This window comes from Chaetodon auriga, chromosome 16 (genome assembly GCF_051107435.1).
Source record: "Chaetodon auriga isolate fChaAug3 chromosome 16, fChaAug3.hap1, whole genome shotgun sequence".
NCBI classification, from domain to species: Eukaryota; Metazoa; Chordata; class Actinopteri; order Chaetodontiformes; family Chaetodontidae; genus Chaetodon; species Chaetodon auriga.
Window position 1 is genome coordinate 10,419,614 of NC_135089.1, and position 16,611 is coordinate 10,436,224.

Below are 16,611 nucleotides of genomic sequence, written 5' to 3' on the forward strand. Positions count from 1 at the left end.
GTGGAAGCTTTCAATTGCTTTAATTGGCACTGGCCATCAGAAAAAGGCTATTTCCAGGTCAGCAAAGGGGCTGTTAGGGGAAGGAGAAACATGCCAGAGAGATAGGATGTGCCCATCTGCCCTGAGACATCAGAAAATGGGCCTCTTTAGCTGCAGATGTGAACAGCAGCTGAATGGGGGGAGGGGGCTGCACTGATATGTTGGACAGACGGTAACAGAAGGGAGGACGAGTAACCATCAAGTATCTGAAACAAAGTCTCCGGCGCTGGTGAGCAGAAGACCTTCAGCCTTTCTCTTATCTCTTCACGGTCCAACACACACTGCTTCAGAAACACAAACTGTCCTTCACACGTTTGTCCCCTGAATAATTCAACGTATGAGTCTATAAGCCACCGAGTGCGATCTTATATGACATTGTTAAAAGTCATCAGTGTGAATCCACACTCTGTTTAATGCAGTCCAATGTGGGGCTGCAACAAGACTTATCATAACGCTACTCTCTGCAGAATCTGTCGTTTGCTGGATTGTACTTCTCACTTCGTCACTGCTGAAGATTATTATTTTAAACAGTTTTTTAGTCTGCCAGGGATAAATTTGGGGTAATCTTAGAAGACACGCGTTGACAGGTCCTTCCCTTCCCTGCTTGGCCTTCCCTCCTTCCTCTCCCCACATACCTCCACCACTCTCACATTCAGTCAATGTCTATTACAGGGAGGAGATATGCAGGCGGCAAGCTACAGATGCCTGCTGGCACACCGCCGCCTAACAAGCACTAACTCATGTTAATGAACGCTAATGGTGATGAATGCCGCTCTGAAGGACAGGGAGAAATGAGAGGGGCAAATCGTTCTCTCCTCCTCCGCCTCCAGACTTGCTTCTCACTGTGGTGTGTTATTGTCTCCCCAGCTACTGTAGATGACATTTAGGCAAGCAAAGCATGAATGTCATATAGGAGCTGTCTGTCATCTGACAGAGAAAGACTTCACACTTAAAGCTGGAAAGGCAGGCCAAACAAATACTGAAACATCAGCCGCTTTCATTTGGATGGTATAATTGTGGATAAAAGTGTTGATCTGCAACATCTGCAGCTAAGTCTAACGCATGTGTAATAGACAATCGAATCGGACAGCATGTCAGTGTTTCGTTGTGCCTTGCTGAAGCGTGAAAAGTACACATGTATGAAGGTGTCGTAACAGCAGGAGGTGATAATGGGGGGAATGATGGACAAACATAGTATGAAGGCCGAGAGAGCAGGGTTAGATTTCCATGTGAAATCAAGAGTCACTGTTGGTTGTCTAACATTGCATATCACATTGGACATTGCATATTTATTTTTGCTAACTTGACATTGAGATGAGATGCAAAACTTGACACGTCTTTTGCATGCTTTGGGTTGATACTGTGTTGACAGATGAGTATGGCTTCATTTCTTGTTTGTGCATGTGCATTTCAGCTTGCATCAGAGACTGTGACAGCTACTGAGGTGTTTCATGTAGTCGGTTACGATCAGCAGCATGAATAAGGCTTCTATTTTTTTAATACACGGTGGCAAGTATTTGTTGGTGTAAGCCACTGTAGCAGAGATACATGAGCCATTTAGTGATGTGATGAATGTCTTCTTGTCAGAAGTAGTGCTTCAGGGAGATTGTAAGAGTCCATTTAGGCCTCTGCTGCGAATCATTTGTCTGGTTTACTGTGTTGAAAAGCAGCCTGGCTCCTGTGGTGCTATCGTTCAAGGCTAGGATCTTTTGCCGTTAAGGGGAGTCAAAAAGTTTGTCAAACCATTCAGTGCTCCCTGTCTGTCAATTAACCTGCGGTTCCTGAAACACACCATCGAGAAAGGGCAGCAGACCTCTGTGGTGATGAGAGACGGCCCATCAGCTTCAGGATCTCGGACTAAGCTGCGATGTTGGCAAGAGACTGTCCTCACCAGAAAAAAAAGTCAGCATTGGGCATTTACCAAATGGCAAACAGACCCATGTTTGCATTTACCTGACAAGAGCTCTTTTATCTGGTTTTTATTCTGTCAGAAGGATAGGTGGAAGTCATGTGACGTTGTTATACCGCTGCAAAACCTTGTTGGGAAGACAGGCCTCTGCTGTTTGTTTGCTGCTAATGTTGTGCCTGAACTTAACCAAACCTTAAACCTGCATTACCTGATGCTTTGGCCACTTGAGAGCAACAAGATGTAAACACAAGCTTAAAGTTTGTCTCCACCAACCCTTGAGGGAAATATCCAGCTCTTTAGCTGCTAAATGCTCCGCTATGTTCATCAGGTCGTCGCTAACTTTGTCTGTCAGCTGTTGGGTGCTGTAGAGGTAGGATACTGTGGATTATAACTAAGCTTTTTTGTTGAAAACAGCTGCCTACTGTGGCTGGAATGGCCTTGATGAACACAGTGGGCCTAAATCAAAACAGTAAAGCTACATATAACCAAGATAATACGCTCAAATACGCTAAATTGCTCCGTCTAGAGCTAAAGGGAAACTACAAAGTAACATAAGGTTTTCTGTGGGTTCGTCACTGCAAGCGATCCCCTTCAAATGGCACATTTCATTCATTGTTAATGTAAAAATATTGGTTATAACAGCTGCAACCATGGTGTTGTTGACGGTCATATGAATCATTTTGTGATGATTTTGGAAGGCAGTGACAAACTTGCCTTGTCAACAGAGGCGTCAGGTCAGAAAACAGTCATATGAATCACTTTCGAAGGCAATGACAAACAACATTTAGCTTGTAAGACTTGCTGATGCGTCCTTGAGCGAGACACCAGCTCCACTCGTGCTGTTTTGAACCCCAACTTGCACTTTTGATTGCACACAAACAGAAAAAAAATCCCACAGCATTCTCCTAACATTAGAATTGATCAGCTCTCAGGTATTGATCCAAATGAGGCAGTCTCATAAGACACAAACTCTGTTTCACTGTTTCACTGCTCTAACCCTGATTAGAATACAGTCTCTATACATTTAATAAAAAGTGTCTTATTGAAAAGTCTGGCTCTAATGCTGATTGTTTTATTGTATTTCTTTGCAGCTGCAGTTGCTTTGACATCTGCGTGTGCTGATGCTCAAGTGCTTGATCATGCTTACGTGTCGCTGTTGTAGAAACGCAATAAAAGCAATGAGGGAGATGAAACCGTCATCTGTGTGCCTTCATTCATCTCTCTGCGTCCCCGGGGCATGGTCTGCCTTCAAATGAAATGACCGCCTGCCTACCACATAGCTGTTAGTTAAATGTCATGGCACCACCGCACCAGATGGTGACGAGAGAAACTGTCAGTAAATAATGCAGTGATATGAATTTAAATACCATTCATTTATAATCAGTGGAAATTCTGGCATTTTAGATGTTCATCTGAGGCGAGTGTTGCACGAAGACACACATCATGGATTATTCTGCCCCATCGGGTTCTGTAGAAGTTAGCGAGGGCATGACATGCAGTTATCCTCATTCATTACCTCGTCACTCACACAACTCCTATAATTTGGTCTCCTGCATGGAATATTATTAGCATGTCAGCTCCATTGCTTCAGCAGGTTTCTGCTTGTTCTTTACTGTATTGGTACGTGATGCATTCGGTGGAGCGTATAGCTCTGCAGAGGCAAAGAGTCATGATGAAAATGATCTCCCAAGGTTCAGCAGCTTTCATGCCTCCATTTAAACAGATGAGACGCTTATGTGCACGCTCAAGTACTGCAAGATGAATGTCTTATAAGCTGCCTGCCTTTTGTCATCGTTTGAGCATTTTAGTTTCCCCGAAGGAATAAATATAACCAGAATGTCTTAGTGGATGGATTCATGTCAGAGGTGTTTGACTGCCGCTCCTCTTTGTTATGTAGGCATCTCTTCATCATCTTGCTGCTCTTTCTTACATAATGCCACTTTTCCTCCTGCTCACCAGAAAAGTGCCTTTTATGTTCCTCCGAGTTTGTTGCAACTCTGCAGAAGGAAGCTCTTTACCTGTGAGGGGGCTGACAAAGGTCAAAGCCATTCAGACGCTCTCAGGACGAAAATATGATTTGCCGACTGTCTCTCTTCTGCCTCTCCTTTCAGCGTCCAAAACCACCATGAAAGATCTGAGACAGCTTTGTCGTAAACTGAAGTGCTCACTCGCCCCCTCAGCTAAGTCAACTGCAGCTTTATTATATCAAAGGGTCTCCAAGACAGACAAGCTTGGATTAGGTCTATTGTTTGCACTCCAATTACCCTTTAACCTAAAATATTTAAATGAACTGATGGTGTTTGGGTTAGAAATATTCAAGGAAAAACAGTTTGGAGTCCATTTATGAGGCCAGTTTGAAGGAAATCATGTTTTTGGATAGCCTTGGGCACAGAGTTTTGGATCTATAGTCCATAAAAAGAAAAATACTCCATTAAAAAAGCATAAAAAGAAAAGATTTTGGGGGGCGTCTGTCTCATGACAAGGAGCGAAGAGTGTTTTCTGCTTCAGGAATAGCATTTGCAATCTTAAATGCAGGACTAAACACAAGTTTTTTGAGTTTCCCACAACCTCAGGGGTTTTTTCCTTTTATTTTATACACCAAGTCCCTTTAAAATTGTCCTAAAAACCTTCCTAATTTGATACAGATTCATCAGATCATCTGGGAGCCAGGGGTGCTGCACTGTGTTTGCACAAAATGAATCATCCAATCATCCTCTGCATTGTCTGTTTCTGTATCATTTTTCCTCTTGGTCACAGCAATTATTGACACTACAGTTTCAGGGAAAATATGTGATCCCTCGAAAACACAGCTCTGTAAAGCATCTTGCTTCCCTCGGTTTGCAGATATCATTGCTCTCTTTCTCTTCCCAGTTGTACATTTGTGCACTAAGACATGTTTTTGCTCTTTGTCCCAAGTTAAACAATTGGGCAACTGTTAATCTTTCACAGAAACACTCACACAAAATCCAACACTTATACAAAAAAAAAATGTTTTTCTGTCACTCTCTATCTCTTTTGTCTTTTTGGAGTGTTTTATCTCACAAATGCAGAGGCGTCATTATTTTTGTTGTGGTTACTCTGGCTTTTTATCACAGTCCTGCAATCCTTTTATCATCCAGACAGAAGGACCTTATAACTTTTGTTTGAAAAAGAAAGAGTGTAAAAATGGATTTCAATTATACCCAAACAGAATAGTAAGTGGCCTCTAAAAAAACTGTAGGTGGCTTCAACATGAAAACACGATGAAGTGAAATTTGAACATTAACTCTAATTTTCACATCATTTTGTCTAATAACCCAAAACTATTAACACAGCATGGGCTGTGCATAATCCAGAGTAATTATGACATTGTTAGTGGAACAGCAACGTGCTCTTGTTTCCCAAATGTCATTTTTGAAGCGACCAAAACTACAAAAACAAAATAAATGTGTTGGGCTGGTGCACAAGTCTCAGCAGCCAATGTCTCAAAAAGTCTGCAAGGGATTCTGGCTGAAGGAAAGAAGGAAAAACAAACCTAAAAAAAAGAGTAATCATTACTGTACCCTTTATTTGGGAGTAAACACCATCACAAATTTGACCTACAGTCGCAACAAATATAGTATCTCAGCTTGGACTTTGACACTAACAGAACTCTTGCCTTGCAGGGATGAAGCTGTGGGCCTTTAACAGGCAGGGAGGGTCGAACACAAGTCAAATCAAGTTGCGTTACAAGAAATGTAGGACTTAAATCCAGACTAAAATACTGTATCTTAACAAATATCTGAAGGATTTCTATGAAGCATTCACTCCTTGAGTCTTCCTCTAGCAGCACCATGATGTTAACATCTGTGTTTTTTTAAGTCAAATTTGGTTCATGCATTTAGAAGTGCAGTATAAAGTTGCTGGAGTAAGTCCTCAGCTAATAAATCTTAAAGCAGCTACAATCAATATTTTTATATTCACACTGCATCAAATGACAAAGTGAGAATGTGATAGTTCTTGATAGCGACGAACCTACAGAGAATTCTCACCTGAATCTGCAGCTCTGCTCAGCTTTACGAAGCTCTTGAGTCACTTTCAGCTTATTGTTTAGCTGTTCGCCCCACAGCTTCACCGTTTTAGTTCATTCTCACCGTTTTCATACCGTATTGCCTTTTCTCGCCCACAGCAGGCAGCTGTTTTCAGCAGAGAAAGCAGTCACACAGCGGTGAACATGGTAACATTCATCAGGTCACCAGAAACAGTCTGGATATGTAAAAAAGCAGTGGCCAGAAAACTCAGTTATTGCAGGTTTTATTGCAAGAAAGCATGTCATTTTGGCATTGCGTCAGAAACTCTTCTTTTTCAAGTTTAAGTGTAAGTAAATCGGCTAAAGGCTCAAAGCTTTTACAGTCCCTCGCTATGCCGTAACAAACGAGATGCTGTTTCATGCCATAACTCCCCTGGAAGCACACACTTTGCTGAGAATCCCCTTTTCATAAAACATCACTCATTGTTTGCATCTTACAGGAACAGGAATACCACAGCTTATCTTAGCAGAGCGTAAATAGAATAATATTCAGTTGTATATTACAGGCTTTCCTGAGATGCATAGAAAGGGTAATAGTCAGGATTTGAACGTAGCAGCTACAGAGACAGATATTTCCCTCAGGAGTTTTGAGTCTCTCCTCAGTCACATACGCAACTCCAGAATGAATCATAATGTTGCTCCGTACATGCTGGATGTGTAAAGAAGCGACTGCTTACTAACAAGTTCGCCATATCAGCTGAAGAGGTGATGATGCGTCAGTGTTGTGTTCACTACCTGCTTCTGCTATCCCCAAGCGGCCAGAAAAAATCAGTTACTGCAGGTTTTATTGAAAGACAGCATGTTTACGCACGCTGCTATATTAATAGTTTGTTCATTAACAGCCTATATGCTGTAAAACTGCCAGTGTGAGTAAGCACCTGCTGATGGATTCCTTGGCAGAACCAGAATAATTAAGCACATCACTGCTGTAAAAGTTTAGTGCCCACAGCCCACGATGTGTGTTTGCACAGCACAGCTTGTTGTGCTGTGCATTTGATGTCTGCAGTGTTAATAAGCCTGCAGCATGTCAAGACATTAGCACTGGATCTAAGATGCTGTTGGGTTCGTAACAGCAGAAGAAGAAACTGTGGCTCAAAGCAGAGGTATCTCAGCAGAGGTCATCCCCCTCCCACGCAGTGTGACTGTATCAAAGTCAGTAAACTCTATATATGGCTTTAGGTGTTTTCTGAGCTTTTCCACGCTTGTTTTCTTCTCCTTTGTTTTATCACCGCCTATCATGTTAAGTTTTTATCTGCCTTGACTGGAGATGATGAATGTGCTTGATATGAACAGAGATCCATGTCAGGTGTTTTTTTTTTTTTTTAGCAAGAATAGAAAGCTTCTTTACACCAAAAAAAGCAGACTTTAAAGAGAGGAACTGTGTTTACAGAGTCTGACAGGAGGACTGACAAGATATCAGTTTGATTGACAGGATGAGCCCCACACACACACGCACACACACGCACCTCTGTGACACACAGTACGTGTCTCTGGAAACGACTGGCACAGATGTCACAGTGGATATCATGATAATGAGCTCTGCGTATGTGCACACAATCTCAAAAACTGGCACACGATTAACAAGGCGAGCTTCTGCATCTGCATTCCTGCCGTAAGCTCGGATGGTGCGTGGGTCAATTTATTAGGATGAAAATGTGTAAGTAGCACATTTGCAGGTTGATGACTTCCGTTCTTTGTCTGTGCAGCTTTGAGACCTGCCTGTCTGCTCACACTCAATCTCCATCTTCCTGGCACTTGACATTTTGCCCATTCCATTCTTTCCCTTCATAATATATTGAAAACCTTAAATTATTGAATTCCTATTTTACATTCACAATTCTGAGAAATGGAAATCAGTTACAAGGTTGACATCCGGGCATGCACTGGCAGTGTTGATGAACTGATCGCATTTACCTCTTGACTCGACCACTTGCCACTAAAATCAACACGTAATTGGTCTTTCACCGCTGCTTTGTGTCGTTTTTTCTGAAATATCACGTCCATTCTAACCAGTCTAAGTGTAGATGTATTTCTGTAGCATGGAAAGATGCTTACATCGGTGTATTACTACGAAATACTTTGATTTTAGCTGAAAGAAATCAGAAACTGGAGAGAAAAAAAATATTTTTTAGCATGAAAGTCAGGGTCTTGCGTGGTACAGTGCCGTGTAGGACTGTAAAAACTTTAGCCTTTAGCTGGTTTACTAACACTTTAACTTGAAAAAGAAAGGTCACATACGTCCATATGCTTACTTGTAGCTTCAGAGCAACTTGGAAACCCAGGCATAGTTGCAATATTTTCTTCTGGCTTGCTTTTGTTCCAAATGCTGTGAGGTGACCTTGTTTCATCCTCAGCTCATCAGTAATTTTTCTTCCTTTGGCAATGTGTGCTTGTGTTTCTTTGTTGCTGGTTGCTCAGAGGGCCAAGCTGAATCACATTAACATCTATAAAGGAACTTAAATAGAGGAAGAACAACTTTCCCCCAAGCAAAGCAGTCATTTTATTCACTTGAAGTCGGTATGTTCTTTTTCCTATATTAAACATCGTCCTTCACAGGCCTTTTCAGCCACAGGGTTGGTTTAATGTAAGGCGAAACTCACGCTCACATATCATAATCATAACTTTTGACAACACACACCACCAGTTTCCACATATAAAGACTCTTATCTGGTTTATTTAACTCTATCTAACAGAGTGGAAACTTATCACCAACTGAAAGAGACAAACGAGTTTAGGGCCAGCACTTATGTTCAGCATCTACTGCACAGAAACTAATTGGTGGAAAGCGTCAACAGAAGTGAGGATATACGTCTCACCCGTGCTCACGCTCGCTCTATGACTGCAGCTTTTCAAAGCACATCAGTCAACCAGACATGTCTCACACCCATGTTTGCTGGCAGATAGACACGTCAGCTGCTCTTTTATAAACACAAAGGCCTTTCTCTTCCCTGTCAGGCCACAGAAATCAGCTTACAAAGCTGTTGTTTTCAGTGTTTTTTGGGTTTTTTTTATGTGAAGTTTTATAACACAGATGGGACTTGATTGCTGAGGTCTTTTATTAGAGATTGTGCGTGCTTTTAAGATCTGCAGAAGAAAACATGCACGCTTTGGGAAAAAATGCTGCTCGTAAACCCTGGTTTTGAGTAAATCAAATATGGCTTTTTGATGTATTTCTATACAATTTCTGCGTCTTCCTCGAGTGTCAGACAGTGACACGGTGTCACTCAGTTCAGCTCAGCTGCCTCGAGGAGCTTAAACCTCCTCTCGGGGGAGAAGCCCTATTTTCTCCCTGTGCTCCTCTGGGGTGGCTCAGTCTGACTTTGCCTGCTGTGGGGAGCAGACTTCTCCACTCTGTCTGTTGGTGTAATACTGATCAAAGCTCGGCAAGAATAGCATTGTCACCCATAGCAAATCTGCTCAGACAAAAGTGCAACGGAGGGAAAGTTGGGTCACGTGGAAAGAGACTCCTTGAGGAATTATAGTCACGTACCCAGCAACGTATGACCTGAGTTTTCATAGCAAAAACATTCTGTGTACAGTAAAAGGCATGCATCATTTTTTAGACACATAACTCAAACAGCCCGGCAAGATGGATTCACAGCTCGTGTGATCTTGTGATCTGGTGAATCCAGCTGCTTCACAAGCAGCAATCTAGCAAAGTAGTTTTAGGTGATACCAGTGATGTAGCAGGTTGTAGTTAGTGTGGAATTGATCAAAAGAGCAGCAGGTAGTTTGGGTTTTGAACGATTTCATTTGCTTACTTGTGCCGAGCAGTTGAAGCCGCATTCGAAACATCCATTCAGAGGAAAAGTTGCAGTGCAGGCAGAGGTCGAGCTCTTCTGATAGGCTACGCTACCAAAACGTAGCTCAGCAAGGTTTCATTTCCTGCAGGCGCTGTGGATGCAGCACAAGCCGGCCAAGTTTATCTGTGAATATTCTATTTCCTCACTTGGAGAAAAAAAAAAAGCGGCAAAGTGTTGTTTTGGTGCGCTCCGGCAGCACTGCCAGGGACACATTACTGTATGTTATATTATTGAGACTAGATGTAATTTCTGACTTCCATCCCGGCCTCTTGAACAATTTTAAATGACACCGTCATTTGGGGAAAAAATGAAAACTGCACCACAGCAGCGTGTGCTGACCTGGCTCGTCCAGTACCCTGGAGTAGGACACAGCTCTGCTTTTTCATTTCAGTGACAACAAGAGGAGAACAAGGCAACATCAGAAGTGCCCTCACATACCTCTGCCAGTGACAACTCGTCTCGCCAATGTCACAATGCAGCCGCCTGCAGCTGTCTGCCTGGCTTTTATCTTCCTTCCCCTCTGATACAGATCTTTGGGTCTTTGTCTTGTCTTTCAGTGTCACTGTCTGTCTCTCCATCTTGCTGCCTTTTGGCACGCTCTCTGTCCCTCTGTCTCTCCCTCTGTTGCATCAGTGTCTCTGCCATTGTTAGCGTCTCTTACTTCTGCAGCTGAGCAGGCATCAAGAGTTTCATCAGTGCATTTTTAGTTCCATGAAATGTAGTATATTAGAACAAATAGTAACTTCTGGATTTGTTCTCGGAGGTTTGCTTGGAAATACTTGGAACTTCAAACTGGCATTTTAATTGATCAGACCTCTAATCTACTGAGAGTCAACGGTAATGTAGGAAAATAGGAATCGAGCAGCTTAATTCCACTGGGTTTGTTAAAGATTTTATGGCCCTTGCAAACAAAACAAACTTCCAGCTGCATTTGATTTGTCACACAATTTGGGGACTTGCCATTGCCAGGGCAAGGAGCAGAGAAATGTATTACCGCCCCTGCTACGGTGCCACATTGTCATTGACATTTGGCTCCCTGAGCATTTGGCCAGAAGTATTAGTCTTGAATAAAAGATGAACCCAGCCCAGTTCCTGCAGCCAAAGCCACTGAGGATATTATTTGGAGCCTGGTATATATCTGCTCTCAGCTGTTGTTCTAAATCTAAAGCAAAATAAATATATTTATTTTATCTATTCATTTTTAAAGTATTTGCCAGAAGCACTAGTATGTTAGCATCTCTGCCTCGATGCTGGTATGAACATATGTAACGACTGGTCTCCACAGCAGAAATCGACTGTTACTGATTATATTCATTTGTTTGTTAAATAACAAATTGAATCTAGTATTGCAGTTTCTTACTATGACCACTGGAGTGTGCTCGAATAGCATGATCCTAAATAGGTTAGGTGTCGATGCAAACGACAGCTAACCTGAGGCGGACAAAACATTCACAGAGTTTTTCCTGCAGGGCTGTTTAATGAAATGTAAAAACCTGGTATAAAAGAAAGCATGCTGAGTAACTTTTCAAGGCTTTGGTGTTCCCATGTTTAGCCTACCTTAGCTCAAACACAGGAGGCAAGGGGAAACTGCCAGCCTGCATTAAAAAATTTACATCTTCCAACAGCTCCACGGCGGTGTTGTTGCATTTTGTTTGCACTCAACAGAGCCATCGTATTCAAGAACCACCTGGTTTTGTGCAAATTAACTAATTTACATTAGTGAACTTTATGCGTCGTAAGTTTCAGTGTGTGCAAGCTGCAGATGTCATCCAGAACTTTAATCCACATTGCTATGTGTGAATCAGGCACAAGAACAAATGTGACGTGAGCGACTAACGTGAGAAATAAAGGCATGTTTAGATATTATAGAGTCTTTATTACTGCAAAATACAGAACTCCAGAGCTTTGTGTTTCAAGCCTTGTTTGCAGCGTATAGATGAGATGTTGACAACAGGGAGTCACTGTTTGTTCAGCCTGTCACAGAGATATAATGGCCCTCAATGGTGGGCTGTTCAGCATGGTATCTTTATTTATGTGCGCCTGTTAACTCATCAATTAGCACTTCCACAGAGTCTGATCTCTTTTACTCAGGAAGCCTGTTTCTCTCCCAGCATCTTCCTCAGCCAAGCCTTTCTCATAAACATAAACCCAAAGCTCGTCTCTCGGCACTCTTTCACAAGAATAGATTTGCAAAAAAAAAAAAAAAAACATCTCATTATCAAGTGTTATGTATGAATAAATGGTCAGAATCTTCCCTCAGGAAGTATAAATGCAGTCACTCGTCTCCTCTCTCTGAGGCAAATGGTAACGTCTAGATCCTGTTTGCTGCATTGATCCATTTTTGCTGTCTGCCGACTCACTGCACATGTCATTCCTCTCCTGCGATGAAAAGATAGGAGATTTTGGTAATAGGTGACAAGTGGCATCATCTGGAATCAGTGATTGTATCTGTGAAATGACCCATGGGGCGGTGGGAGGGGGTTGCGCTATAAACAGCTGAATGATCTAATTACAAGCTGTGGTTCATCAACGGTAATCACAGCATATGGAGAGAATCACTCAGAGGCGAGCTATCAAATTTTATCCTGCAGAGGCTTGTTTAGACTTGCTGGAGAATGAAAAGTTTTTCAAGGTTGGATTGATGAACCCTGTATTAGAACTGCCAAACATCCACACAAATATGTTAGTGAATTTGGTTCGTACAGACTATTTTTAAAGGAGCTGTTTTCCAAGAGAAGCACCAACGACGAGCAGTGGACCGAGCGAAGCAACATGTGAATGATGGGAAACCTCGAGAGTTGAATTATGCATGAAGCAGATAATTATCCACATGCAAAATGTTCCTCTGTAACATTTCGCCCCTTCAGCATTGTGTTGAATGCTGAATTTGTGATGCAAATTCAAGCAGCCTACCTCAATCTTTTTCCAGTTATCTCAGAACAGCAGAGGGCTCGGCCAGACCTGCGTCTAAACGTCTTTAAATGCTCCTCTAAATCGGTCCTCCGCTCCCCACAGATGGAGCTCACTGCCTTATTAAAGAACCTCCGAGCCACTGTCTGGTTTCTCAAATCACCAAACCTCTTTGACCTTATTAAATCCAAATTGCAAATGTGATGCAGCATTCATTTCAAGGCAACACAATAAACTAGAGGACAAAAGACACAGGTGAACTGGCTCCTATATAAAACTCTCATAGCTACTCATTATTCAGTCTACCTGCTCTCACACAAAAACAATTATAGTTTAGCTAAACGTGGTACAAAATGATGACACAGAGGCAAATGTAATGGCAACAGTGTTGTACACTTTAATTTAAACCCTGTATTAGTGAACCAAAGCTCTGTTTACTTCACCTAAATTAAAGGTCAGAATGAAGCAGCATTAGATCACAACTCAAGTCTTCATTTAAGCCTTTTCCTTCCTAATAGAAAGCCATTTTTTTTTCTAAAGTGACTTATTGTGTAAGTTTGCAGTATGATGGGGTTTTAGCTGAGTGAAATGCAGGTATTTTATTTATAAGCACTTGAGTGTTTGAGCATGGTCGTGCAGTGCCAATCACGTGAGCCTGCAGAGGGCCGTGCATCTTTTGCTGGATGTGGAGTTGACTGGGTGAAGGATCGGGGTTCCAGAGTTTGGATGTTGGATGGTTTTACTATAGCTGCAGACTAAGGAGGGCTGGGAGAAGGTTTTAAACATGGTGTGGATTGAAATGGAAGTCATGGTCCTGTACATATTTTTTTTTTTTTTTGCATGTTTTGTTTCATTAAAGATGTCAAAGATTTGTTCAAAATGGGAACTGCCAGCGAGGCTGTATGTAGTCAGTCAATGCTAACAAGCTCACAGTGACAATGCTAACATGCTATTGTTCACCATTTTCACCATTTTAGCTATGCACGTTTGTGTTTTGAGAGAGTTTGGCTTCAAATGCCAATCTCATTTCAGTATTTATCAAGATAATGTAAATTAGAAATTCTCCTATCAACACAACTTCCTGTTTATAAAAATTCCAGCTGACACCTACGTATAGTGTTCCTTAACCACACGTACATGCTGTGAAATTCACAGGCAGCAGTGTCAACACATTGCAATCTCCTGTTATTTAACAGGACCTTTGGCTTGAGGTGAAATCCCTATGCAAACACAGACGTCAGCAGAATTAATTACAGAGGTGCTGTCAGAGGGGAAACGCTCGGGAGAAGGACCGCTAAAGTAAAGGCGCATTGATCACCAGCCAGTCAGAAATCCAATGTGGAGCAATTCATTGAGGGTACAGCTTGGCTTTGTGCTGAGATGAGGGACATTATTTCAGCAGGAGAGGTTTGCAGGTGTGTGTCTGACTTGATTAAATGCTCACAAGCGGTGAATGGATGGTTCAGGTGCTGTCAGGGCTCATACAGTCAGATGTGCAGTTTGTTCCCTGTAAAGCTTTATCGTCCTTCTGTGTACATGTAGTGAAAGCAGGATGCAGCCGACTGTTAATTAAACTGATGATGTTTTTTACACTAACTCTCAGTATTTCTCTCTCAAATACTCTTTCTTGCTTTTATCCCTTTTATCTCTTTGTCCTTGCCTCAGTTTTTTCTCTATTTTTTTCTTTCTTTTACCAATGTTCATCTTCTAAATGCCGTCGTGGCTCTCACTTCCCTCCTCCTTTGTTCACATTATTAGATTTAATGCTCAGGCTCGTCCTTGTCAAATCCCAGACAAGGCTTTCTTCTCCTGAAGCCCTTTTTATGTCTGCTACACATTTCCTCTTTATTCTTATCTTTAATCTCACGTTGTTCCCTTTCAGGTTTTCACACTCATAATATCTTCTTGCTTGTCTCACAGCTCCTCTCTCTCGTCTCTTTGTCCTGTATTGTTACCAGGCGTGGCTGACTGAGATCCACGAGTACGCCCAACAGGATGTGGTGCTCATGCTGCTTGGAAACAAGGCAAGGCATTATGGGAATTTTTTGGGACTGCAGGTAGAGACAGTGGATGAAAAAATAATTCTAGATGTGTAACAACCACAGATGGCAATGTTGGCATTTAATGTTTTCTCTTAGTTTACTTCCTCTTTGATGAGATGAGATTCATTAAGATGATAGAAGTCTGGCAGTATAAGATAAGATTTACATCTTCAGCTGGAACCAATGGGAGTCTATTAATTTGGTTTTTTCATGGGATTTGTTGAAAATTGCCAAAATGTAGAATATCACCAGATTATCCTTTAAGGTTTCTTTCTCTTATATAAAAACAAGTTTTTTGTAGTATTTGAGGTGTCTAAAACTCGTGTTTTATTGGCATCAGTAAGGATTCACGCATGCATCAAGTGTATCAAAGACTGTATATGTTCGAGTTTATGTTGGAGATCAGTCAGTCAATCATTGGCAGCTATTTTGCTGTTATATTTCTAAAAGAACAATTAGTCTGCACACATCTGACAATATCTCAAGCTGCTAATTTGCAAATATCAGTGTTACACATTTTTTTTTTCCGATAGCTGCCATTCACATCCCTCCCTCTGAACAGAGAACAGATGTCTCTGCCTTGGAGCTCTGTCTAGTTTCAGTCCCCCACGCTCCATATCAGCCCTTAATTAGCAAATTGAGAGCCAATCCTGACTCATTAGCTGCCATCAAACCTGAACACCAGGAAAGGCTTGTGTGTAAACTGTGAACAAACAGCGAGCAGATCTGAACGGTGGGCGGGTGGGTGGATGTTGTGGTTTTAAGCGCTGATGTTGGTGCGTGATGCACGCCTGTGTGACCTTGTTTTTCCCGTCCCACCAGGCTGATGCCACTCATGAGAGGGTGGTGAAGAGAGAAGATGGAGAGAGGCTCGCAAAGGTGAATTAATTAGAATTAACAGAGTGTATGGGCTCAATTTTCACTGTTCAGACGCCACAGCTACGACAATGAGAAGCTGCACCAAGCAGGAAGTTGTCAACTCTGTCTTGTGAAATCTGGTGAAATCAAGGTCTTGTGTGTGACCAACAAAGGCAGTGATTTCTCCTTTCAGGTAATTTACCACAGGTATTTGAATGACTGATTGAATGCCTGTGGCAGATGAGACTATCATGAATATTCCATAAAGGTGGGATTATGTAGAGATCAGCTCTCACTTTCACTTAATTTTTATCTCACATATTTCTCTCTGCTGTACCACCTCCAAACCAAAAAGATAAGGCAAAGAGAGGCCAGACACCTCAGATGTATTGCCCTCCTGTAGATAATAAACATTTGACAATGAATAATTATCATATAGATCCCTGCCCTTTTTTGTCATCATCTATTGAGGTTTTATGTTCCTATGATAAACTCCAGCAGGGCCACGAACACAACCACTGAGCTCCGAAACCAGGAGCAAACATTTCCTACTATCAATCTCCCTGACTGTTGCTTAACAGCATGACACACAAAACAAGTAGCAAACAGCCAAGCGATTCTCTCCAGAAGTGGGAGCAATAAAGTGCCGCTAAGTAACTTAAGGCTCAGCCTGCGAGGGGGAAAAAAAGCACATCGGTTATCGCCGCTGTGGGCTGAGACAAATTCCCCTGCAGAGGAAAAGCTGGGAGACAAATTTATCACATATGAGCTGGATTTGTCCAAAGTAAACAAGTTCGCTATTGTGCTGTGAAGTTCTGCTGTGAACTTTTGCATCATTTTTAGCCAACAGCCTGTTGAAAGGCTGTTGAAAGCGAGTGAACCTCTCCAATAACTGTCATTGCTTTGACTCTGCAGGAGTTTGGCGTTCCCTTCATGGAGACCAGCGCCAGGTCCGGCCTCAATGTAGAGCTGGCTTTCACTGCTGTGGCGAAGTGAGCATCA

General features: G+C 42.1%; 1 protein-coding gene across 1 annotated transcript in view; it reads left to right on the forward strand.

Moving 5' to 3' along the window:
- The window catches only part of LOC143333588 (ras-related protein Rab-26-like), a 49,074-nt gene that overhangs the window by 29,811 nt on the left and 2,652 nt on the right, over positions 1-16,611 (forward strand). Inside the window, exons 6-8 of the mRNA XM_076751690.1 lie at positions 14,668-14,733; positions 15,574-15,630; positions 16,525-16,601. Of these exons, the coding sequence (XP_076607805.1) occupies positions 14,668-14,733; positions 15,574-15,630; positions 16,525-16,601 (200 nt within the window). The remainder of the gene's footprint in view (positions 1-14,667; positions 14,734-15,573; positions 15,631-16,524; positions 16,602-16,611) is intronic.